This window comes from Bubalus kerabau, chromosome 4 (genome assembly GCF_029407905.1).
Source record: "Bubalus kerabau isolate K-KA32 ecotype Philippines breed swamp buffalo chromosome 4, PCC_UOA_SB_1v2, whole genome shotgun sequence".
NCBI lineage: Eukaryota > Metazoa > Chordata > Mammalia > Artiodactyla > Bovidae > Bubalus > Bubalus kerabau.
The window spans coordinates 49,469,029-49,492,668 of NC_073627.1; the positions used below are offsets into that span (position 1 = coordinate 49,469,029).

Below are 23,640 nucleotides of genomic sequence, written 5' to 3' on the forward strand. Positions count from 1 at the left end.
TTTCCTCCCTGTGACATGGTTTCCCTGGGAACAGAAGCAGCCTCTGGCCCATTTCTGGATGCCTCTGCACCACCCACCATGGTCACTCAATATCTGAAGACACTTGAAGTGGAGGTGGGACAGAATTTAGAATTCCAGCAGTAAAACCTGGGTGTGTGGGCGCTCTGAACCCCATGAGCCATCCCAGCTTTCCCTGTGCCCACACTGCCTCCAGTGTCCGGATATGAAATCTCAGAATTCTATCGGCGAGGTGTCCCACTCCCAGGGATCCAGGCCATCCAGTACTGCCTGCCTCCCTCCACGCCTAGGTGCCAGTCTCACCATCCACCTCCTCCTTCCCAGGGCAGATCCGAAGGGCACAGGTGGTGAGCATTTTGAGATCTTCAGAGAAGAGCAGGGCCGCTGTAACCACAGAGCCTTAGCCCAAGCGGTGTCGTCAACTATTCTGGGGCTCTGCCCGCTCCTGATGTTGGCCCTGGGCTGCAGCAGCCCCCGGTCAGGGGGGAGGGTAGCCCCTAATTGTTACACTCTGTGATAATTATGAAGTCAGCTCATCGCACCCCCATCCCACCGCAACTAAGCCTGTGTCTGCTGCCTCCAGTTTCTCTCTGCTTCCTGTCAGCTTGGTTGTCCTGCATGGTGCCGGCTACGGTCCCAAACAAACTCAATGGCATCAGAGACATTCTACAAAGTGGGAGATGGGGAGGAGGCCATGCTGAAGAAGGAAACCCTCAATGTCTTGAATGCACTTGATCAAATGTCGAAGCCCTTTCCAAACCCCAAGTCAATGAACAGGACCGTCACGACCAAAGGCCTCCCACTTTCCTCAAGGGGCAGTTTGGTGAACTTCTTAGAGGAGGATGCCATCAATCTACCGTAAGACATGAGTCTGGTCCTTTTCTGCTTTCTAAGGCCAGAGCTGGATGGGCGGAGGAGTTGGGGAGAGGGGGAGTGGGGTGCGGGGAAGAGGGTGTTGAAGAGGTGCCTCTTCCTTGACTTATCACAGTCGAGACTCCCAGTGAAGAGCACGTAAGCAGGTTGCCTATGGATTCCTGACCCCAAATCAGTTCTTGGAGGCATGCCGGCCTCCAGCTCCTGGAAGCCTTCTGGGATTAGCTGGAGATGGGTTGGCGGTGCTCGTCATCCTCTTTGGTCCTCACCATGAAGCCCCTCTCCTCTCGCCATGGTTCCTTTGCTCATCCTCCCTATGGTGCCTTCACCTGCCTGGTTATGTCCTCCCCCCAGCCCCCAGGAGCCTGCCTGCCTTCAGACTGAGGTCTGTGTTCCTCCTCAGTGATCACGGGTTTCCTTCACTTCATTTCACAAAACTCTTTGGGCACCTACAAGGTACCTGGTCCAAGGTTAAGTTCTGGGAATGCAGAGCTGGAAAGCAGTCTCTACCTTCAAGGAGTTCCCAGCCTGGGGTGTGTGTGTGTGTGTGTGTGTGTGTGTGGTGGTTGGGGGTGGGGGGCTGTCAGACAAGAATTGAGGCTATTACAGCATGGTCTGTGCTATGACAGGGACAACTGGAGGAAACAGAGGGAATTTAGTATAGTTTGGGAGCGGCTGAAGTTAAGGGAGGTTTCGTGGAGGAGGTGACTCTCAGAGGAAGGGAAGGAGTTAGCCAGTGGAGGGACAGAGGGGGTGGGTTGACGTGGGCTGAGGGAACTGTCTGTTGGGAAGTTTCACAGGTATGTGACCTGTGCAATTAAACACAGCCTGACACTTGGAAGGACCCTGCTTAGTTTAATGGTTGGATGTTACTGTTTTGAAGGTCTTAATAATTTCTGAAGAAGGGACCCCACTAATTATGTAGCTGGTCCTAATGACGTGAAAGGGGATACAGTGGCCACTCCCTTAGGTACCTGTCAGTAAACAGGTATGGCTAAAGTGGCGGATGCAGGTGAGAAACTTCCTGGTGTGAGAAAGTCTTAGACTGGGAACCAAGTTTTAATCCAAGTTCTACCACTTAGATATATGACCATAGACAAGTTCATTAAGATCCGGGACCCTTGGTCCCCCATGTGTAAAACGAGACCAACAGCATCCAGCAGGGCTGCTGTGACGATCACAAGGAGTTTTTCTCCGGCATATAGCCCAGTGCCTGGCTGCCCCTTCAGCACTGGTGTTTCCAACAAGTAAATCTTCAATAGAGATTCCTTGGGGCTTCCCGGGTGTTCCAGTAGCTAAGACTCCATACTCCCAATGCAGAGGGGCCCGGGTGTGATCCCTGGCTGGGAAACTAGATCCCACATGCCACATTAAGAGTCTGCAAGCTGCAATTAAAGACCCCACATGCTGCAACTAAGACCTGGTGCTGCCAAATAAATAATTTAAAAAAATAATTTAACAAGTAATATAGAGATTCCTAAGAGTTGACTCATTGGAAAAGACTCTGATGCTGGGAGGAATTGTGGGCAGGAGGGGACGACAGAGGATGAGATGGCTGGATGGCATCACCGACTCGATGGACGTGAGTTTGAGTGAACTCCGGGAGTTGGTGATGGACAGGGAGGCCTGGCGTGCTGCAATTCATAGGGTCGCAAACAGTCGGACACGACTGAGCAACTGAACTGAGCTGAACTGAAGGACAGTTTATGGACTTCCCAAGTGGCACCAGTGGTAAAGAACCCACTTGCTAATGCACAAGACATTAAGATTTGTGTTCAATCTCTGGGTTGGGAAGATCCCTCAAGAAGGACATGGCAACCCACTCCAGTATTCTTGACCAGAGAATCCTATGGGGAAAGGAGCCTGGTGGGCTATAGTCCTTAGAGTCACAGCGTTGGACACGACTGAAGCAACTTAGCACATAGCACAGGACAATCTATAGTATAACTGACATCCATACCCAGACTCTTCAACCTACAAAGGGCCTCGGAGGGAGAGTCATCTATTTCAAGTGTCCACCAAGGGCTAGCATAGGAGGTTTGGGCTGATCAGGATTTCGCAGGAGGAGGCTGATGGGGCTGGGGCTCAGGGAGGAAAACTTTGGCCTTGATCAATCAACCTCGAAGCTGGAGGCTGACCTGGTGTGAGGGATCTAGGGGTATGTGTGGGTCACTGGATCTGGCTAAAGCAGCCGGGGGAGGTGGGGAAGGAAGCAGGGAAGGGGAGCCAGAAAGCACCAGGGGCAGACAGGAGCTGTGTAGCATGGGGCCCGGGAGATCCGGCTTCTGGTTCCAGCTCTGCCATCGACTACCAAGGTGACCTCAGTCAAGGTGCTTGGTGTCCACAGGCCCTATGGCTGCTTTCTCTAGACAGGGCTCTTCCAGCTGAGGGCTGTGACCTATGAATGTGTCAGGAACTCATCCGAGTTGATGGAGACTAGTATTACAAAAATGAACTAAATAGAATTTAAATTCCAGAGTACATCACACAGAGTAAGTACAAGTTTAGGAAACCAGTTAGTACTGGTTTGTGAAACATTTTAGTTATATGTGTGTGTGTGTGTGTGTGTGTGTGTGCATATACTGGGGTTTCCCAGGTGGCGCTAGTGGTAAAGAACCTGCCTGCCAATGCAGAAGACATAAGAGACTCAGGTTCAATCTCTGGATCGGGAAGATCCCCTGGAGAGGGCATGGTGATCCAATCCAGTATTCTTGCCTGGAGAATCCCATGGAGAGAGCATCCTGGCAGGCTACAGCCCATGGGGTTACATACACGCGTGTGCTAGCTTGTCAAGAAATATGTATTTCTTACTTCCAGTTCAGTTCAGTTCAGTTGCTCAGTTGTGTCCGACTCTTTGCAACCCCATGGACTGCAGCATGCCAGGCAGGCCTCCCTGTCCATTACCAACTCCCGGAGTTTACCCAAACTCATGTCCATTGAGTCCGTGATGCCATCCAACCATCTCATCTTCTGTCATCCCCTTCTTCCACCTTCAATCTTTCCCAGCATCAGGGTCTTTTCAAATAAGTCAGCTCTTTGCATCACGTGGCCAAAGTATTGGAGTTTCAGCTTCAACATCAGTCCTTCCAATGAACACCCATGACTGATCTCCTTTAGGATGGACTGGTTGGATCTCCTTGCAGTTGCAGGGACTCTCAAGAGTCTTTTCCAATACCACAGTTCAAAAGCATCAATTCTTCAGCGCTCAGCTTTCTTTAGAGTCCAACTCTAACATCCATACATGACTACTGGAAAAACCATAGCCTTGACTAGACAGACCTTTGCTGGCAAAGTAATGTCTCTGCTTTTTGATGTGCTATCTAGGTTGGTCATAACTTTTCTTCCAAGGAGTAAGCGTCTTTTTATTTCATGGCTTCAGTCACCATCTGCAGTGATTTTGGAGCCCAAAAAATAAAGTTAGCCACTGTTTCCACTGTTTCTTCATCTATTTGTCATGAAATGATGGGACCAGACACCATGATCTTTGTTTTCTGAATGTTGAGCTTTAAGCCAACTTTTTCACTCTCCTCTTTTACCCTCATCAAGAGGCTCTTTAGTTCTTCTTCCCTTTCTGCCATAAGGGTGGTGTCATCTGCATATCTGAGGTTATTGATATTCCTCCGGGCAGTCTTGATTCCAGCTTGTCCCAGCCCAGAATTTTGCATGATGTACTCTGTATATAAGTTAAATAAGCAGGGTGACAATATACAGCCTGACGTACTCCTTTTCCTATTTGGAACCAGTCTGTTGTTCCATGCCTAGTTCTAACTGTTGCTTCCTGACCTGCATATAGGTTTCTCAAGAGGCAGGTCAGGTGGTCTGGTATTCCCATCTCTTTCAGAATTTTCCATAGTATGTTGTGATCCACACAGTCAAAAGCTTTGGCATAGTCAGTAAAGCAGAAATAGATGTTTTTCTGGAACTCTCTTGCTTTTTCGATGATCCAGTAGATGTTGGTAATTTGATCTCTGGTTCCTCTGTCTTTTCTAAAACCAGCTTGAACATCTGGAAGTTCACAGTTCACGTATTGCTGAAGCCTGGCTTGGAGAATTTTGAGCATCACTTTACTAGCGTGTGAGATGAGTGCAGTTGTGTGGTAGTTTGAGCATTCTTTGGCATTGCCTTTCTTTGGGATTGGAATGAAAGCTGACCTTTTCCAGTCCTGTGGCCACTGCTGAGTTTTCCAAATTTGCTGACATATTGAGTGCAGCACTTTCACAGCATCATCTTTCAGGATTTGGAATAGCTCAACTGAAATTCCATCACCTCCACTAGCTTTGTTCGTAGTGATGCTTCCTAAGGTCCACTTGACCTCACATTCCAGCTAGATGTCTGGCTCTAGGTGAGTGATCACACCATCATGATTATCTGGGTCGTGAAGATCTTTTTTGTACAGTTCTTCTATGTATTATTGCCATCTCTTCTTAATATCTTCTGCTTCTGTTAGGTCCATACCATTTCTGTCTTTTATTGATCCCAACTTTGCATGAAATGTTCCCTTGGTATCTCTAATTTTCTTGAAGAGATCTCTAGTCTTTCCCATTCTGTTGTTTTCCTCTATTTCTTTGCATTGATCACTGAGGAAGGCTTTCTCATCTCTCCTTGCTATTCTTTGGAACTCTGCATTCAAATGGGTATATCTTTCCTTTTCTCCTTTGCTTTTCACTTCTCTTCTTTTCACAGCTATTTGTAAGCCCTCTTCAGACAGCCATTTTGCCTTTTTGCATTTCTTTTTCTTGGGGATGGTCTTGCTCCCTGTCTCCTGTACAATGTCATGAACCTCCGGCCATAGTTCATCAGGCACTCTATCAGATCTAGTCCCTTAAATCTATTTCTCACTTCCACTGTATAATCGTTAGGGATTTGATTTAGGTCATACCTGAATGGTCTAGTGGTTTTCCCTACTTTCTTCAATTTAAGTCTGAATGTGGCAATAAGGAGTTCATGATCTGAGCCGCAGTCAGCTCCCAGTCTTGTTTTTGCTGACTGTATAGAGCTTCTCTGTCTTTGGCTGCAAAGAATATAATCAATCTGATTTCGGTGTTGACCATCTGGTGATGTCCATGTGTAGAGTCTTCTCTTGTGTTGTTCAAAGAGGGTGTTTGCTATGACCAGTGCGTTCTCTTGGTGGAACTCTATTAGCCTTTGCCCTGCTTCATTCTGTACTCCAAGGCCAAATTTGCCTGTTACTCCAGGTGTTTCTTGACTTCCTACTTTTGCATTCCAGTCCCCTATAATGAAAAGGACATCTTTTTTGGGTGTTAGTTCTAAAAGGTCTTGTAGGTCTTCACAGGACCATTCAACTTCAGTTTCTTCAGCATTACTGGTCGGGGCATAGAATTGGATTACTGTGATATTGAATGGTCTGCCTTGGAGATGAACAGAAATCATTCTGTCATTTTTGAGACTGCATCCAAGTACTGCATTTCGAACTCTTTTGTTGACCATGATGGCTACTCCATTTCTTCTAAGGGATTCCTGCCCACAGTAGTCGATATAATGGTCATCTGAGTTAAATTCACCCATTCCAGTCCATTTTAGTTCGCTGATTCCTAAGATGTTGACGTTCACTCTTGCCATCTCGTTTGACCACTTCCAATTTGCCTTGATTCATGGACCTAACATTCCAGGTTCCTATGCAATATTGCTCTTTACAGCATCGGACCTTGCTTCCATCACCAGTCACATCCACAACTGGGTGTTGTTTTTGCTTTGGCTCCGTTTTCATTCTCTCTGGATTGTTTCTCCACTGATCTCCAGTAGCATATTGGGCACCTACCGACCTGGGGAGTTCATCTTTCAGTGTTCTATCTTTTTGCCTTTTCATACTGTTCATGGGGTTCTCAAGGCAGGAATACTGAAGTGGTTTGCCATTCCCTTCTCCAGTGGACCACATTTTGTCAGAACTCTCCACCATGGCCCTACATGGCATGGCTCATAGTTTCATTGAGTTAGACAAGGCTGTGGTCCATGTGATTAGATTGGTTTGTTTTCTGTAATGGTTTTCAGTCTGTCTGCCCTCTGATGGAAAAGGATAAGAGGCTTATGAAAGCTTCCTGATGGGATAGACTGACTGAGGGAGATACTGGGTCTTGTTCTGATGGGCAGGGCCATGCTCAGTAAACCTTTCATCCAATTTTCTGTTGATGGGTAGAGCTGTGTTCCCTCCTTCTTACCTTAGTTCAAGGTAAGAAAAAAAAAAGATTTGAAAGTTAAATTTTTTTGATCCTGTACTTCATCAGCAAAAAATTTTAAAGAGTGGGGAAACATGGGCAAGGTTTTTCTTTGTAACAGCAAAGAATTGGTAACAATACAAATATCCATGTAACAGAACACCCTATAACAGTTAAAATGACTGAACCAGAGCAGATTAATCTAAAAATACAATGTTTTAAGTAAAAAAACGTCAAACTGCAAATGAATATGTACTGAATGATACCATTTATTTATATAAAATTTAAATTATGCAAAATAATAGAATACATATCTAACAAACCTATAAAAACACATGGGGAATAAGAAACACAAAATTTTAAATTTACTGCTCAGGCTGCCTCTGAGGGAGAGGATAGTAGAGGAGCAGAGTACACAGGGGGCTTTAGCTACACTGAGACAGCTTTAGTTCTGAGTTGGATAGAAGCTAAATGGAAGCTTAATATAATATCATTTTTTCCAGTTTTATTGAGACACAGTTGACATTTAACATTGCATTAGTTTAAAGTATGCAACATCATTTGATAATTGTATGTATTGTGAAATCATTACCCCAATAAGCTTAGTTAACATCCATCACCACGCAGTTACAAATTTTTGTGTGTGAGAGCTTTTAAGACCTAATCTCTTAGGAACTTTCAAATGTACAATCCGATATTGTTCATTATAGCCACCACCTTGTGCATTGGTTGGGTGGTGGTGGTTTAGTCACTAAGTCGTGTCACTTTGTACATTACGTCCCCATGAACATATTATCCTTGATATCTTGAATGAGTCTGAAATACTTCACAATTTAAAAAAAAAATTAGAGGACTTCCCTGGTGGCTTAGTGGTAAAGAATCTGCCTGCCAATGTAGGAGACATGGGTTCAATCCCTGGTCCTGGAAGATCCCACATGGCACGGAGCAGCTAGGCCCATGCACCACAGTTAATGAGCCTGTGCTGTAGAGCCCAGGAGCTGCATCTACTGAAGCCCGCGCGCCCTAGATCCTGTGCTCTGCAACAAGAGAAGCCACCGCATTGAGAAGCCGAGCACCGCAACTAGAGAGTAGGCCCTGCTCTCTGCAAGTGCAGAAAGCCCGCGCGGCAATGAAGACCCAGCACAGCCGAAAATACATAAACAAACAATTTTTTTTAATAAAAAAAATTTTTAAAAATTAGAATGGAAGAAAAGTTTTTGAGCATTCACCCCAATAAATATATATTTATCTGTCCCATTAATTTTACATGCTGTATATTAATACATATTGATAACTGTCATAAAAATCTAAGTAAATAAATGCAGTAATTACATATTAAACAACAGTAAATAAATATTTAATAAAACTTATAATTTTTCTTTTAGATACTTTTAGATATTTTTCCATATCCCAGTAGATCGTTATGGTCATTCCCTGGGGTGTTTGCACCCTACCTTGGAGGAAGGACTTGGAGCTTTAGTGGTGTTTCTAAAAATGTGGTTCTCAGAACACTTGCATCAGAATCATCTGAGGATCTTATAAAAGATGCTCTAGCAGCTTCCCATCCCAGTGACATCCCAGCTGGGGACCAGGGACCAGGAATGTGCATTTTGCACTAGTGAGTGTCCCGGTGAGTGTGACGAACTGCTGCAGAGCAAGAATGTTCTGAGTGGCTCAAAAGCAGTTGAGGGCACTGGTAAGTCCTGCCCAAGGCCTGCCTGCCGCTGGAAGCCTCCAGGCAGCAGGGCCTGGGGCAGCTGCCTCCATCTGTCTCTCCTCTCCCCTCCCCCTCCAGGAAGCACATGCCGGTGGAGGATTCCGAATGCAGCTCCGATGACACCAGCATCTCCCCCTTGTCATCCACCTTGTTGAATCCCATCAAGTTGGCCGTGACCCAGCCCAACAGCAGCTTCTTTGCGGGCATGCTGGAGGGCGAGCTGAACAAACTCAGCCTCTCCTCCATAGCCAAGAGCACAGAGAAGGGGCACCTGGCCCTCTGCCCCCAGTCTAAGTCCCAGATGGCCCCTCGGGGCCTTCTGGACCTCGACAACCCTGAGGCGGACACAGATACGTCCTCAACGCCCTCGGAGTCCTCTGTGGTCTTGGATGTGCCGGAGGCACCCTTCATCTGTGAACACACGGTCAGCGACTCCACAGCTGTGGTGCGTTTCCCCCCAGGTGCATCTGGCAAAGGCTTGATGCCCTCCCTTCCCCCATCCCCACATGCCCGGCATTGAGCTGAGCTCACTGGGGAGCGTGTGGATACCTACTGCCTGCATCCTGAGCTCTAGTGCATGGGTTAGGAGAGAAGGCGTGTCTGTAAAGAACTCCAGCACAAGCTAGAGAAGGTTCAGCGCTGTAGGAAAAGTTCAGACCAAGTGCCACTGGGGATTCAGAGGGAAAGAAACGTTACTTCCAGCTGCAGGAATAAGCTTTGGTGGCATTCAGTGACATTTGAGCTGGGACACAGAGGTCAGACTTAAACTTCTAGAGATGAGGAAAGGCATTCTGTGCAGGGCTGATGCTAGCAAAGGCTCCCATGTGGGAGAAAATATCCACGTCCTAATTCAGGGTTGCTCACACTTTCCGGCACCTGCAGATCTGATTGTCATGTTACCAAGAAGATTCCTCATTCCTTGAGGTTCTGACTTAGTAGGTCTGGGATGGGGCCTGAGACTCTGCATTGCTAACACATTCCCAGGTGGTGCCCATGGCCCACAGACCACATGCTGAGTAGCATTGTTCTGGATACAGGAAGGGAACAGTAGGCGGGGGTCATTTTCCAGAGGCCCTGTAATGTTAGGCTGCTGCTGCTGCTGCTAAGTCACGTCAGTCGTGTCCGATTCTGTGCGACCCCATAAACAGCAGCCCACCAGGCTCCTCTGTCCCTGGGATTCTTCAGGCAAGAACACTGGAGTGGGTTGCCATTTCCTTCTCCAATGCATGAAAGTGAAAAGTAAAAGTGAAGTTGCTCAGTCGTGTCTGACTCTTAGTAACCGCATGGACTGCAGCCTACCAGGCTCCTCCGTCCATGGGATTTCCCAGGCAAGAGTACTGGTGTAGGGTGCCATTGCCTTCTCCGAATGTTAGGCTACTGTATGGATTTTTCAGTAAGCAAAGAGGACCAGCTCTGTGCAAAGTTTTGTATCAGGTGAGAGATGCGATATGAGTTACATATTGGAAAATACCGTCTGGTGGCTCCAACAGTAAAGAGTCTGCTTGCAATGCAGGAGACCCGGGTTCGATCCCTGAGTCGGGAAGATCCCCTGGAGAAGGAAATGGCACTCCACTCCAGTACTCTTGCCTGGAAAATCCCATGGATGGAGGAGCCTGGTGGGCTACAGTCCATGGGGTCGCCAAGAGTCACGACTGAGTGACTTCACTTACTTTGGAAGATAAATCTGGAAGGACCATTGTTGGATAGGCCAGCGCAGTGTTTCTCAAAGTGTGGTCCCCAGACCACCAGTAGCATCTGCATCATATGGCAACTTGTTAGAAATTTAAATCCTTGCTTTCCCCACCCTCCTGATTGGGCCTGCTGAATCCAACTGGGCACAGGGGCCAGCAGTCCTTGTTTTAACAAGTCCTCTGGAGTATTCTGATGCACACCAAAGCTTGAGAGCCACTAGCCTAGATGGAGCAGACAACGGAAACAGGAGACAAGGCAAGTGACATCAGGGCCAGGAATCTGCAGTGTTAGAAAAGCCCTCTGCAATCCTTAGTCTGGCTTGGCAGCCATGGCTGTAGTACAAAGTGGACTCAGGAGCGACTGGTCTGAACCTTGACTCTGGCGCTTAATTGCTGTGTGGCCACAGGCTGGACGCTTCCTCTCTCTGAACTGGTAACCTCATCTGCAATGAGTGAGGTGGACGAGATGATTGCTAAGGTCCCTTTCAACGGACACACAGTCTATAGAATATGGAGTTGAGGGTACCCCCTGAGGCTGGTGCGGCTGCCCAGGGAGAATGGCTCAGGCTTTGGGCTGGTGGGGCCTCATCTAACGTGGGGTGTGCCTACCACCCTCGGACACACCTGCCTCAGCTCCAGCGGGAGCAGGGATGGGATTGGGGTCTTCTGACCCACATTGCAGAGGGGCTGGTGGGGTGGTAAGGGGAGGCCAGGCCAGGTCTGAGGAAGCCTTGGGGGTTCTCTCCTCCTAGATTTCCTGGACCTACGCCCCTGGCAAGCAGCAGGTCAGTTTCTACCAGGTCCTGTTACAGGAGGTGGTCAGGAAAAACAGCAGCGAGACGCCCAAGGCAAAGAACCGCCCCTGGATCTTCAATAAAATCCTGGGCACCACCGTCAAGCTGATGGAGCTGAAGCCGAACACGAGTTACTGCCTCACCGTCCGTGCAGCTAACACCGCTGGGGTGGGGATGTGGTGCAAGCCCTACAAAGTGAGCCCTGGGAGAAGAGGGGCCCGAGGGTCAGGAACCCTAGAGGTTGGGAACACCCCTGTACCCCCAGGACCTCTCCTCCTGCTGGCTTTCCCTCTCCCTGGGCAGATAAGCCTCAGTTCCAGGCTGTTCTCCTTGGAGAGGGTTAAGGAGTAAGTCACTTTGGGGCCCCCTGGAAACTGACCTGTTCATTCATCCCTAATGTGTGTCTCTCAAAGCCAGTGGCTTCTGGATTCTTCAACTTAGTTATCAATGATTGTGATGGGTTGGGAAGTCAAGGGCACTGTGGGGAAAAAAAGAGGAAAGAGGCTAACAGGGTACAAAGCAGGGAAGAGCCTGGGGGTGGCAGGGCAGGCCCGAGTAGACACTGCTGAGCTTGTAAACAGCACACAACCGGGGAGAAACAGATGTCAGTGAGTAGGCTGGTAGGGCACTCGGAGACCACATTTCACAGACAGATGAGGGGGTGGCGGTGTGGAAGAGGTGAGGCCAGGGTCAGCTCTGCCAAGGGGTTCTGAGGACTTTTCTTTCTTTCAGTTTGCAACTGTGGCCACTGACTTGAACAGCTTCCCCGAGAACAACCCCATCCAGATTACCGTGCAGCGCAAGGAGCCCCAGCGGAAGACCGTGTCCCTCGGGCTGGAGGACATGCGCAGGCTCGAAGATCTGGAACACCTCTTTCCCTACTAAGGGGGAGGGTTCCAGGAAGCCCCTCACCCACCTTCAGCTTCGGCCCAGGGCCCTCAGCAGTCAGAACCACGAGATATACCACCAGCCCCGAGCCAGGGAATCACTGACCACCCTGCTGGTCCCGGACCTGGGGCCAAGGTTAGATGGGAGCTCCACTCACCCGGAGCCTCTGCAGGCCAGGCCAGATCAGCCTCCACTGCCCGTAGCTGCTAGGCTTCCTTCCCCAGATCTGGGCTGGTCCAGGTCCCTCATTAAAACCTGCAGGTCACCCAGCACCCTGAGATTCTGCTTCGTGCCACTGACGGCCTCAGCTGGGCCGCGGACCCTCACCCTTCTGGCTTCTGCCAGGACCAAGAGTCCAGGTGGGTCAGGGGGACACGGGGTCATAAGATGCCATCACCTTTTCCCCGTGAGAGAAAGAGATGGTCTCCAAAGACTACAGTGCTCGCCAGGAAAAACAGTGATGCTGGACAGAGGCAGTGACAGCCTGCACAGTCAACCTGACTTGAGCTTGGGGGGACATGGGGCAAAGTGCCCAAGCTCTGAGGGGAGGGTTTAATCCCTTCTGTTTCACCTCAGCTCCTCCTGGATGTGACGGCTCAGACAAACCATTTACGCTTCTGGGGCTGGATTTCCTTGTCAAAGATAGGGGGATGTGGAACTTCCCCGGCGGTCCAGTGGTTAAGACGCTGCACTTACAATGCAAGGCGTGAGGGTTCAATCCCTGGTCAGGGAACTAGATCCCACATGCTGTGCCGTGGCCAAAAAAAAAAGGTTGGGGGGGGGGGGGGTTGGCAACAGCACAGAAACCTGCTTTACTTGGCTTTAGCCAGCATTTCCCAAGCTGTTGACGACAGAATCCCCCTCCTCTCCTGTGTGAATTACATTCATCACGTGTCCAAAGAATACTAAGGAAGGCTAGAAACCTATTTGGCTCTTTGATTCTTCACATCTGTACTCCGCCCTGGGGACGTGGCATGGTCCTTCCAGGCACGGCTACAGGGTCACTGTGAGGCTCAAGTGAGAGCCCAGCAGCAGAGAGCCTGGCACAGAGTGGGACCTCAGAGCCTGTCACCTCCCTTCAGCCTGCACGCAGTCCCACTGCAGAGACCAGGCAGGTGGAAGCCGAGAACCAGAGCCAGGCAAGGTGCAAAATCGTAAAAGCGCAGATGTGGGTGGGGGAGGGTGAAGACGACCAAGAAGTCAAAAAAGGCTGTGGCCCCGAGTGCTCTGTACAAGGATGGCTGGAATTCAACCCGGGTAGAGGCACCTGGTCCTGGAAGAAGAGTGAGTAGGGGCAAGACCTCGGCCCAAGGTCTGAGCATGTCCTGGGGGGGGTTCCCTTCACCCTGTGAGTCTTTGGAGGGCAGAGAGCCACCCTCCCCATCACACCATCCCCACTTCTGCCTGAGCCTGCACCACCACACAGCTCATTAGGGGGAGCCCTTGGGACCACCTCTCTGAACCCCGAGAGCCCAGTGACACTGAATGAGGTCAGGGAAAGCACCCCAGAGCAGCAGGGCTGGCCCAAGTCCCCGTGATGGTCACAGCGTCCTCTCTCTGTGCTGTCCAGACCAGGAAGTAGCCTCGAGCTAGTGTGACAAGTGCATTTCTAACTGGGCCGAATTCTAGTTCATGCAAACAGCTACACGCGGCTCGTGCTGCCAGAAGGGACAACACAGCCTTAAGAGCCTCCTCTGGCTACTACGAGACGGGCCTCAGCGGGTCACCCCAGCCTCTCCCTCATAGGCACGGTGGCAAGAAAGGAAAGGCCGCTTCCCACTCAGCAGGGTACTGGAGTAGCCCAGAGGGAGGGGCTACACGAACTGACCCAACATAGACCCCTGAGCATCAAGGACAGGAATCGTAACCCAAACACACAAAATATAAGTTATTTATTTGGTCACAGAATCTGGGGCCTGACCCTGAAGAGAGACGGCATTCAGAAAAGGCAGCAGCCGGTTATCGCCCAGCCTTCTGCTGCCCATGCTCGCGCCAGCAAGGTACCGAGTGATGGCCGAGGACTGGGCTCAGTGATGACCTCCTGTGACCTTTGACCTGTTCTGCAGCGGGAACCCCGTGGGGTCTGACCGTGTACAGCAGGCCACGCTCATTCTCAAGGCCTTCGCCCAGCCTGAGGCCTTCCGTCAGAGCGGGCAGCGGGTGGAAGCTGAGTCCAGGTGGGGATCCCAGAGACCTGGAGGGCTTTTCATCTCCTCCATCTGTGAACAAGGGCAGGGAATAGGATGGGGACCCCAGATCAGGAAAGGAAGGCACCGCACAGTCCCAGGAGCCCACAATGGGGGAGAGCCTGGGAAGGTGAAGAGCCCGTGGAGCTCTCCACCACAGGGGACGACCACGAGGGCAAGGGCAGGAGAGCCAAGCACACCGGCCACCACTGCACCCCCCACACCCCAAACTCACATCCGGAGGCACTTGTCCTTCCCGCCACTGGCCACTCTCTGGCCATCGGGACTCCAGTCGACAGCGTATACCTAAACAGGGGAGGGGGTAGTCGTGCAGTGAGCAGGGTTGGCGTGGTGGGGGCAGGCTTCAGTCCCCGCTCAGCCCACGAGGGTTGGCCGCACCTCGTCCGCGTGGCCCGGCAGGTCCGTGGACAGCTTCTGGGCCTTCACGTCCCACACCTTCAGCGTGCTGTCGCTGCTGCCGCTGACCAGAAGCCGGCTGTCGGCCGACCACGCGATCTGGTACACGGCGGCCACATGGCCGCGCAGGGAGGCCAGGTACCTGGGCCGGGGGGGGAGGGCGATGAGGACCGATGTGAGATCTTGGGACACGTCTGAAGGTTGCTCAAGGCCCCCGGCAGTCGTTCTCAACCGTGGCTGCATGTCAGGATTACCTGGGAACCCGTATAAAACCTCCCTGCCTGGCCCCCACCCCAGACCAATTTAACCTCTGCTGGTCATTGCGATTTTGTAAAACTGCTTCTAGGATGCTTCTTGCCGGGCCTCCACGCTTGCTTGCTCAACTTCACAAGCCTTGGACTCCAATGCCCCTGTCTCTCGGCCCATCTGCACGACACCCCCCGCTCTGCCCAGCCCAGCAGGTGCCTGCTGACAGGTGGCGTGAAGGAGCAGTGGGCCGGGCCACTGGGACCTGGTTGGGACAGACCAACTGTGTCTGTTGGTGCAAGTCGTTGGGCCTGAAACTGTTTCCTTGTCTTATAAAGGAGCTGGGGACTTCCCTGGGGTCCAGTGGTTGAGAATTCACCTTCTAATGCAGGCAACTCGGGTTTGATCCCTGGTGGGGGAATTAAGATCCCACACGCCACGGGACAACTGAGCCCACGTCTGCAAGTAGAGAAGGCCACATGCCGAAATGAAGACCCCTCACGCTGCAACTAAGACCCAACCCAGCCAAGTAAATGAATTAACCAAACAGCCTATTTCACAGGGCTTTGGTGTGGAGATACACAGAGATGGACAACAAGCCCCACGTTGGCCTCAGGAGTGTTTCCCTGCTCCTTCCCCCACCCACGCCTCGACCTCTCCTCCTATCAACTGCGAGGGCGCTGTGCCTCGTCACACCACTGCTTCTCAGACCTGAAAGGTGACCTTAAATGGCAGGTTCTGATCCCCAAGCTCTGGGCTGGGGGGCCCAGGGTTCTGCAATTCCATCAAGCTCCCAGACAGGTAACGCACTGTCTGATCTGTGGACTCCACTGTAAGGAGGGCCAGATGACAACCAGACCACAAACCTACATTATCTGCTGCATCCCTGGCCCTTGGCCAGCTTTCAGACCATTTCTCTCCCTAGGCGTACAATGAACTAGCCATTCTCAGCACCCGCTTAGTGAGGGTGCTGAACACACCGCCTCGTTCAATCCTTGTGATAAGGCTGAGAGGTGAGGGGTCTGCACACTCGGAAGAGGACACAGAGGCTCAGAAAATCCAGGGACTCCCCTGGTGCTCCAGTGGTTAGGAATCCGCCTGCCAACGCAGGGGATGGGTTCGCATCTTTCCTGGTCTGGGAAGATCCCACACGCCTCGGGGCAGCTAAGCCCACGCCGCGTGCCACAACTACTGCGCCCGCCCGCCTCGAGCCTTGTCTTGTTGCTTCACAAGAGAAGCCACTGCAACGAGAAGCCCGCACGCCAAAATTAGAGCGTGGCCCCCAGCTCACTGCAACTAGAGAAAGCCCGCGAGCGGAAACGCAGATCCAACAGAGCCAAAAATAAAAACAAAATAAATGAAAATTTAAAAAAAATCCAACCGCTTGCCAGAGCCACACGGCTAGAAAGCAGCAGAGCCGAGCTCCTTCCAGAGGGGGAGCGCCCCTCCTCCCGGGCCCACGCCCCCCACTCACTTGCCCGTCCTGCCGTCCCACAGCTTGATGGACTTGTCGAAGGAGGCGCTGGCGATGATACGGGAGTCTGGGGAGAAGACCACCTGGTTGATGAGGGCCTGGTGCCCCGTCATCCGTGCCAGGGGCTTCTTGTCCTCTGCCGGGGACCACAGGAACAGGGTGAAGTCATCTGAGCCAGACACCAGCCTCTCTGGGCCCTGGCCCTGCGGAGGCAAGAAAGCGCACAGGGTCTCAGGGAGGAGACCCGAGCTCAGAGGCGGACACACCCTGTCTGCTCAATCGTGGGCTCGTAACCACCGGACCGCCAGGGAAGTCCCCACCGTGGTATCTTAAAAGGGGGAGGGTTTGCTATGTGGGCTTGTGTACATGTGTGTCTGTACTGTGTGTAGTGTGCACACACACACATGTGTGTGAAGTCTCGGAAAGGAGACACAAGACACTGGGAGCACTGGATGCTTCCAGAAGGAGCCACAGAGATGAAAGGCTCTCCACCATCTATTGTTTGTGTGTTCTTTGAACCCTAGACTATCTGAATGTGTTACTGAAACTAAATGAAATTTTAAAAAGAGAGGGACTTCTCTGGTGTCTAGTGATTAAGACTCCATGTTCCCAATGCAGGGGACAGGAGGTCTATCCCTGGCTGGGGAAGTACCAGCCTGAATTCCGAGGCCAAAACAAACAAACAGAGGTACCTTAGAATTACAAATAAATAGATAAGCAAAAAAAAAAAAAAAAAAAACCCAAAGTGAAATAAACTGATCCACAGCGCACTAAGATTTTAGAATTGTAAAGGAAGAACTTTGGGGGAACGGTACATTCTGTACTGGGGCTAGAAGGGAGAGAGGCCTGAGCCTGTGCAGGGTTTGGGGGATGAGGAGAAACCCCGCATGGAGCTGGGGGTGCTGGGGACGCTCACCCGCACGAGGTTGTAGCGGCTCAGGGCCTTCTCCTTCAACTCCTGCACTGTGTCCAGGCACCAAAGGAAAGAAGGAACAAGGCTGATGAGAAAATTCAACATGGACAGCAAGCACCCCCCTACCCGGCCGAGGCTGGCCCCTCACATGTGAAGCCCGAGAGCCAGCTCCTTCTCAAGCAGCCCTTCCTCCCTGCCTCCTTCCGCTCACTCACAGGACCCTCGGAGGTCTTGGGCATTCACTGAGGCCTCGGCGGGCTCAAAGGCCCCCGTGCGCAGGGCGTAGTCGGTGCTGAGGGCCATGGTGTTCACCCAGTGGCCGTGGCCTTGCAGAGTCCGGCACAGCACGCCCTAGGGTGGACGGAGACAGGTCAGACGCTCACAGAGCACTCTGCACCCCAGGAACGTGAATGTCCAGGTCAGCCCCAGAAGATGGGGGGTGGCCCACAGGACTCTGAAGCAGGGCCCTCATTCACTGTGATCCGAATCAAATCAAATCACTGTGATCTGAATCAAATCACCCATCAGATCATTCATCGTGATCTGAATCAAAACTCGAACCCTCTGGGTTCAAGTCTCTCATTTGTGAAACGAGGGCATGAGCCCAGATCAATGTTTCTGAAAATATGTTTCACAGAAGAGACATGTCAGGAAAAAAGGGCTCTAGTCCAGTGAAGACTGCGGTACAGCAGGCCTGATAAACCTCAATAGGCTTCCGAGAGCAGGAAATCCCAGAGCCTGGCCACGCTCAGGGGCCGCCTGATAAACCTCAGTAGGCTTCCGAGAGCAGGAAATCCCAGAGCCTGGCCACGCTCAGGGGCCGCTGTAACGCAGCACTGACCCCAGGACCCACTGTTCAGAAGCACCTCCCTGACCAGTTCCTGGAACAAGTTCAGGAAACACTGGTTCGACATCCCTGACCCGCGATTTACCCAGTCTGGTTCCGGACCCCTCCCAGCTCTTACATCATGAGCCCTCCAGACTTTGATAGTGCGGTCCTGGGAGGCCGAGTAGAGAAGCCCGTCCCCTCCCCACCGGAGACAGGTGACTGACTGCGTGTGCCCGGTGAGGATGCGCTCGCAGCGGCCCACGCTCGTGTCCCAGACCCGCACGCTGCCGTCCTTGGAGCTGCTGGCCACGTAGCGACACTCGGGGTTGCTGGGGAGGAAGAGACGGGTCCTCACTTCTGAGCGGGCAATGTCTGTCTTCCCACGCTGCCTCCCGATGCCCAGCTCGAAGGCCGGGGATAGCGTCTCGACGGCTTCCTGACCCCACCATCCGGTGGCTGCAAGGTGGCTCTCAGGCCCCGTGACGAGCGCCCACCACCCCCACCCACGGGTGCAGATGACCTTCCCCACTGCCTGCCATGCCGTCACTGCCAGTCAGAGCCCCCACCCTGTCCCCTAAGACTCCTCTTAGGCGAGTCTTAAGGGGCGGGGTACAGCTTTGAACCCCTGGCTTCTCATTCACCCCAGTTGTCCGTGTCACTTACGCGTGGAGGGGCTCCCAGCTCAGGGCTGTGATCCACTTGCTGTGGCCAGTGAGCGCCCTGCCCACTTGCTTCCCTGTGCTTGGGTCCCACAGAAGAATCTGCGGGACAGAAGCTCATCAAATAACCCTCCCCAACCTTCCCCTGGCCCCACCCAGGGTCCCCCGCCCACTGCCCCGAGCCACCCCTCCCCGAAAACCCCAGTACCTCATTCCGAGGTACTCCCAGGAAGGGACTCCAGGGTCCCCACCTAAGTACCCCAAGCATCATCTACCTGGCCATTCTTACAGCCTGAAGCCAGCTTCTTGCCGTCTGGGGACCAGGATATGCTCAGGACCCAGTGTCTGTGTCCTGGGAAGGCAGGGAAGGGAGAGAGGGGGGCCACACCTGTCTTTATCCCAAACGCTCAGCAATGCCCGGCACACTGCAGAAAGTGCTATTTGCCATGCAGCTAGCTGCCAAATAAATGAACGCTCAAACACCGATTGAAGAGATGAGCCTCCCCAGGCAAATGGCAAACCCTCCCCAAGTGCTAGAGCCATGCAGCTGCTGCACACACAGATAACACCGCCACTTTCTAATGGTTCCTCACGTGCCACGTGATATAAAATTCTTGCACATGTCAGCCCTTACAATTCTCACGATAGCTCTAGAGTATGGAGCAAAGTGAGAAGTATCACTCCCATTTTCCAGATGAGAAAACTGAAGCTTAGAAAGGAAGCGAGGCCTACACACAAGGTCACCTCACTAGTGTGAGGCTCCCAGGCCAGCAGCATCAGTACCACGCAGGAACTTGGAATGCAAATTCTCAGGCCACATCCCAGACTGGAGGAGACAAAAATTCTAGGGGTGGGACCCAGAAATCTGTATTTTAACAAGCCTTCTAAGTAATTCTGATGCATGTTCAAGTTTGAGGACTACGGTGGCAGAGACCGGACTGAAGCCCAGTTCTCCTTGCTACCAGCCAGCCAGTCCCTGCCCGCATCCTCATGCTGACTTTTGGGTCCAGGCTCTGCTTGTTTGTAAGTGGCTGGTGGGGCTCAAGGGTAAAGTCTCCACCTAGGAACTGGCAACCGCTAACTGGATGTTAAGAAGCTGGAATGTGCTCTGGGCCTCCCAGGAACTAGAGAGCTGAACGAATCACCCGCCTGCCACTGTATCAGTACCCACTCTGTGGGTAACCGCGTGCGTACCGACCCTGGCATGTGAAGTGCGGCGTCTCAGTGCTGAGATCCCAGAAGCGAACTGTCGTGTCTCCGGAGCCACTGGCCAGGTACCTGGGGAAGAAGAGGGGCGGCCTGACCTCTGCACTGGGGACAGGGGGCTGGTTGGGCCCCACGCAGAACACTGCACACGTACATTCCCGCGGCCTAGCCAATCGTCTTCTGGGAACAGAATCGGGGAGTGGAAATTTCTCTCTCTCCTGAAAAGAGAACTATAACACCCAGGCCATCTATAACACCCAGGGAGAAGACTCTAGGAAGTAATTTCTCTCCTTGTCTTTCCTGAAAGGAATAGCCACAGCCATAACCAGTTAAAGCTTCTTATTATCTTCAGAGGATTGTGAGAAGTAAATAAACCCTGTTTCTCAGAGGAACAACTGACTCAGAGGGGTTAAGTGACTTGCCCAGGTCACACAGCAAGGAAGGGCCAGAGGTGAGCTTGCAGCTCAGCTCTCCTGAGAGCAAGTCCAGGAAGGGCTCCTCCAAGGCAGGTATCCTTGGCCTTTGGGGACAAAATTTCAGTGGGTGAGTCACTTACTTACACCCTGAGCCCAGAGCTTGGGTCAAGGAAAGGCAGCCAGAGGCCCCACTGAGCATAACTTGGGGGTCCCCCCACCCCAGCCAACAGCTGCACCCACACTCCCCTCTATGACTCTGCAGCTGTCCTTACTTTCCTGTGGGGCTGAAGGCCACGGAAATGACCGCCTCACTGTGACCCTCCAAGGAGCTGGTGCAGCGGGTCACAGCTCGAACCCTGAAGATAGCTTGTGGCTGGTAAATGATGTCCAAGACCTTCTCTGTCTCCACCGCCTGGGACTCCAGCGTCCTCCCCAGCGAGGAGACGATCTCGGCATCATGGACATAGAAAGCCAGTGGCAGGGGATCCTCCTGGAGGACAACAGCAAAGGGAATATCCCTATCAAAGGACAGGCAGGGCAGCCTCCACAGGGGGACCCTCCCCTCCCCACCTTCTGCAAGCTGTGTGCAGGCAAAGCCTTCTTTTCAGCCACCCTGCTTGGGACACCCCCATTATTCCCCATTGAGCAAGACATTTTTAGTCCTTCAAGATCAACTCCAGAATATTTACAAATCACTTTAGAATCCTTTATCTGCATCTCACAACTACCCTGACAGATAGGCATTCATACTGAAAAAACAGAGCAACCAAGTAATTAGCCCAACGTCCTACTGCTAATGACTAATTCAGGTTCTTCAGACAGAAGTCCAGGATTAGAATTAGTATATAGCATTTAAGGCATTTTCTGACCAGGCTCTATAATGTGTAAGAAGCATCCAAAAAGCTGATTGAAAATGCAGACACTCTGCTTCACCCCTGGGTCCAGTGTAGTTAAGTGTAGGGTGGGGTCCAGCTACTGCATTTTTAAGCAACTTCCCCCACCTCCAATGTTGATGTTGTTCAGTTGCTAAATCCTGTCTGACTCTTTGGGCCCCCATGGACTGTAGCCCACCAGGCTCCTCTGTTCTTGGAATTCTCCAAGCAAGAATACTGGAGTGGGTTGCCATCTCCTTCGCCAGGGAATCTTCCTGACCCAGGGACTGAACCAGTGCCTCCTGCATTGCAAGCCGATTCTTTACCACTGAGCCACCAGAGAAGCCCACCTCTAACAGAGGGCAGCATTTTGATAAACACTAGCAGCTTAGAGCGGAGAAGGCAATGGCTCCCCACTCCAGTACTCTTGCCTGGAAAATCCCATGGATGGAGGAGCCTGGTGGGCTACAGTCCATGGGGGCCCAAAGAGTCGGACACGACTGAGCGACTTCACTTTCACTTTTCACTGTCATGCATTGGAGAAGGAAATGGCAACCCACTCCAGTGTTCTTGCCTTGAGAATCCCAGGGACGGGGGAGCCTGGTGGGCTGCCGTCTATGGGGTCGCACAGAGTCGGACACGACTGAAGTGACTTAGCAGCAGCAGCTTAGAGGAAATCAGTCCTGAATATTCTTTTGAAGGACTGATGTTGAAGCTGACACTCCAATACTTTGGCCACCTGATGCGAAGAACTGACTCATTGGAAAAGACTCTGATGCTGGGAGGGATTGGGGGCAGGAGAGAAGGGGATGACAGAGGATGAGATGGCTGGATGGCATCACCGACTCAATGGACATGAGTTTGAGTAAACTTCGGGAGTTGGTGATGGACAGGGAGGCCTGGGGTGCTGCGGTCCATGGGGTCGCAAAGAGTCGGACACGACTGAGCTGACTGAGCAGCTTAGGAGAGAAGTTTTGAGTCTGAAGTTTGAGTTCCAACTCCAAATCTACCACCTACGGCGCAGCATCTTACACACAATCGAACGATCGTAGGCAACAATGTAAAATGGGGTTAGTTAATGACAACGGGGAGACAATGAGGGGCTGAGACAAGGAATCACTGTGATGATGCGCCCAAAGTGTTCAAAACGCGCGGTCTCTCCGCAGGTGGGCCCAGATGGTGGGCGTGTAAATCGGTCACTCGAATCACATCTTCCGACCCTCCCCAAGGGTAGACCGCAAGGCCGGGTTGTCAGCACTTCGGGGGAGCGGTGGGGGCCCTGGTACACAAGACCTTCGGCCTCCCGATCCCCCGCGTGCCCGAAGCTCACCTGGGCCAGCAGAGCGTTGCACACGAGCTGCAGCTTGTCCGGGGTGATGTCCACGGGCACGTCGAACGGCGAGCCCAGCAGCTGCCCGCCCTCATCCTGGAACTGCACGAGCAGCCGCTGCACGTCGCGCGTCGCCGCCTCGTCCTGTGCGGACAAGCGCGGTGGGCGTCACTCCCGCGGCTCGGTTACCCGAGGACCCCCGACTCCCTCCTCCCTCCGGCCTCGGGAAAGCGGGAGCGAGAGCCCGGCCGCGGGCCCCGCCCGCACTCACGCACACCCACCGCCGCCGCCGCCGCCATCCTGCGTCCCCACGTGGAGGAGGTAACTTGGCGTGATGGAGCGCCGCTGCCGTGGTTCAGCGGCGCCGCAGCCCGCCTCATCGCCCCCTGGTGTAGCGGCGGGGAAGTGCCGCGCCCCGCCAAGCCTCCGGCACTGGGCGTGGGCTCAGCTCAGCCTCCACACCCTACCCTTGGACCGGTGGCCGCCTGGGCGTTCAGTCTCTCCCAGTGCCTTGCAGGATACTGACAACCTTTTGTCTTTTCAGAACAGCGATTCTTAGCCCCAGTTTTCAGTTCAGTTCAGTCGCTGAGTCGTGTACGACTCTTTGCGACCCCATGAACCGCAGCACGCCAGGCCTCCCTGTTCATCACCAACTCCCGGAGTCCACCCAAACCCATGTCCATGGAGTCGGTGATGCCATCTAACCATCTCATCCTCTTTCGTCCCCTTCTCCTCCTGCCCTCAATCTTTCCCAGCATCAGGGTCTTTTCAAATGAGTCAGCTCTTTGCATCAGGTGGCCAAAGTATTGGAGTTTCAGCTTCAACATCAGTCCTTCCAATGAACATCCAGGACTGAGCCCCAGTTTTACCAATGCGTAATTCAAGGCTCTGGCTGGTTGATTGTCCCTGAGATCACAGAGGTGGGAAATGGGAATGGC

General features: G+C 52.4%; 2 protein-coding genes across 3 annotated transcripts; one reads left to right on the forward strand and one right to left on the reverse strand.

Annotated features, from left to right (window-relative positions):
* The first annotated feature begins 8,305 nt into the window (after nucleotides 1-8,305).
* Nucleotides 8,306-13,398, forward strand: FNDC8 (fibronectin type III domain containing 8). The gene is made up of 3 exons (XM_055577289.1): nucleotides 8,306-9,226; nucleotides 11,225-11,461; nucleotides 11,999-13,398. Exons 1-3 carry the CDS (start codon nucleotides 8,867-8,869, stop codon nucleotides 12,149-12,151), a joined length of 750 nt encoding a protein of 249 aa, XP_055433264.1. The 5' UTR covers nucleotides 8,306-8,866; the 3' UTR covers nucleotides 12,152-13,398.
* Nucleotides 13,399-14,029: 631 nt separating this feature from the next.
* Nucleotides 14,030-23,091, reverse strand: NLE1 (notchless homolog 1). 2 transcript variants are annotated; one of them, XM_055577287.1, is made up of 13 exons: nucleotides 22,984-23,091; nucleotides 22,703-22,846; nucleotides 20,773-20,990; nucleotides 20,077-20,156; nucleotides 19,154-19,230; nucleotides 18,883-18,980; nucleotides 18,356-18,548; nucleotides 17,606-17,741; nucleotides 17,394-17,440; nucleotides 16,478-16,680; nucleotides 14,740-14,899; nucleotides 14,576-14,646; nucleotides 14,030-14,373 (listed from the first exon to the last, which is right to left on the reverse strand). In XM_055577287.1, exons 1-13 carry the CDS (start codon nucleotides 23,080-23,082, stop codon nucleotides 14,361-14,363), a joined length of 1,539 nt encoding a protein of 512 aa, XP_055433262.1. In that variant the 5' UTR covers nucleotides 23,083-23,091; the 3' UTR covers nucleotides 14,030-14,360. The 2 variants fall into 2 exon arrangements, with proteins under 2 accessions (XP_055433262.1, XP_055433263.1); XM_055577288.1 differs by having other exon boundaries at nucleotides 22,978-23,029.
* Between the last annotated feature and the right edge of the window lie 549 nt (nucleotides 23,092-23,640).

Excerpts from the sequence above, each read along its gene's own strand:
- FNDC8 (XM_055577289.1), top strand. The coding sequence starts at position 8,867 with ATGCCGGTGGAGGATTCCGAATGCAGCTCCGATGACACCAGCATCTCC. Across the intron at positions 9,227-11,224 it reads TCAGCGACTCCACAGCTGTG|ATTTCCTGGACCTACGCCCC; the intron begins GTGCGTTTCCCC and ends CTCTCCTCCTAG. Across the intron at positions 11,462-11,998 it reads TGTGGTGCAAGCCCTACAAA|TTTGCAACTGTGGCCACTGA; the intron begins GTGAGCCCTGGG and ends TCTTTCTTTCAG.
- NLE1 (XM_055577287.1), bottom strand. The coding sequence starts at position 23,082 with ATGAGGCGGGCTGCGGCGCCGCTGAACCACGGCAGCGGCGCTCCATCA. Across the intron at positions 20,157-20,772 it reads GCCTTCAGCCCCACAGGAAA|GTACCTGGCCAGTGGCTCCG; the intron begins GTAAGGACAGCT and ends CTTCTTCCCCAG. Across the intron at positions 18,981-19,153 it reads CAGGCTGTAAGAATGGCCAG|ATTCTTCTGTGGGACCCAAG; the intron begins GTAGATGATGCT and ends TCTGTCCCGCAG.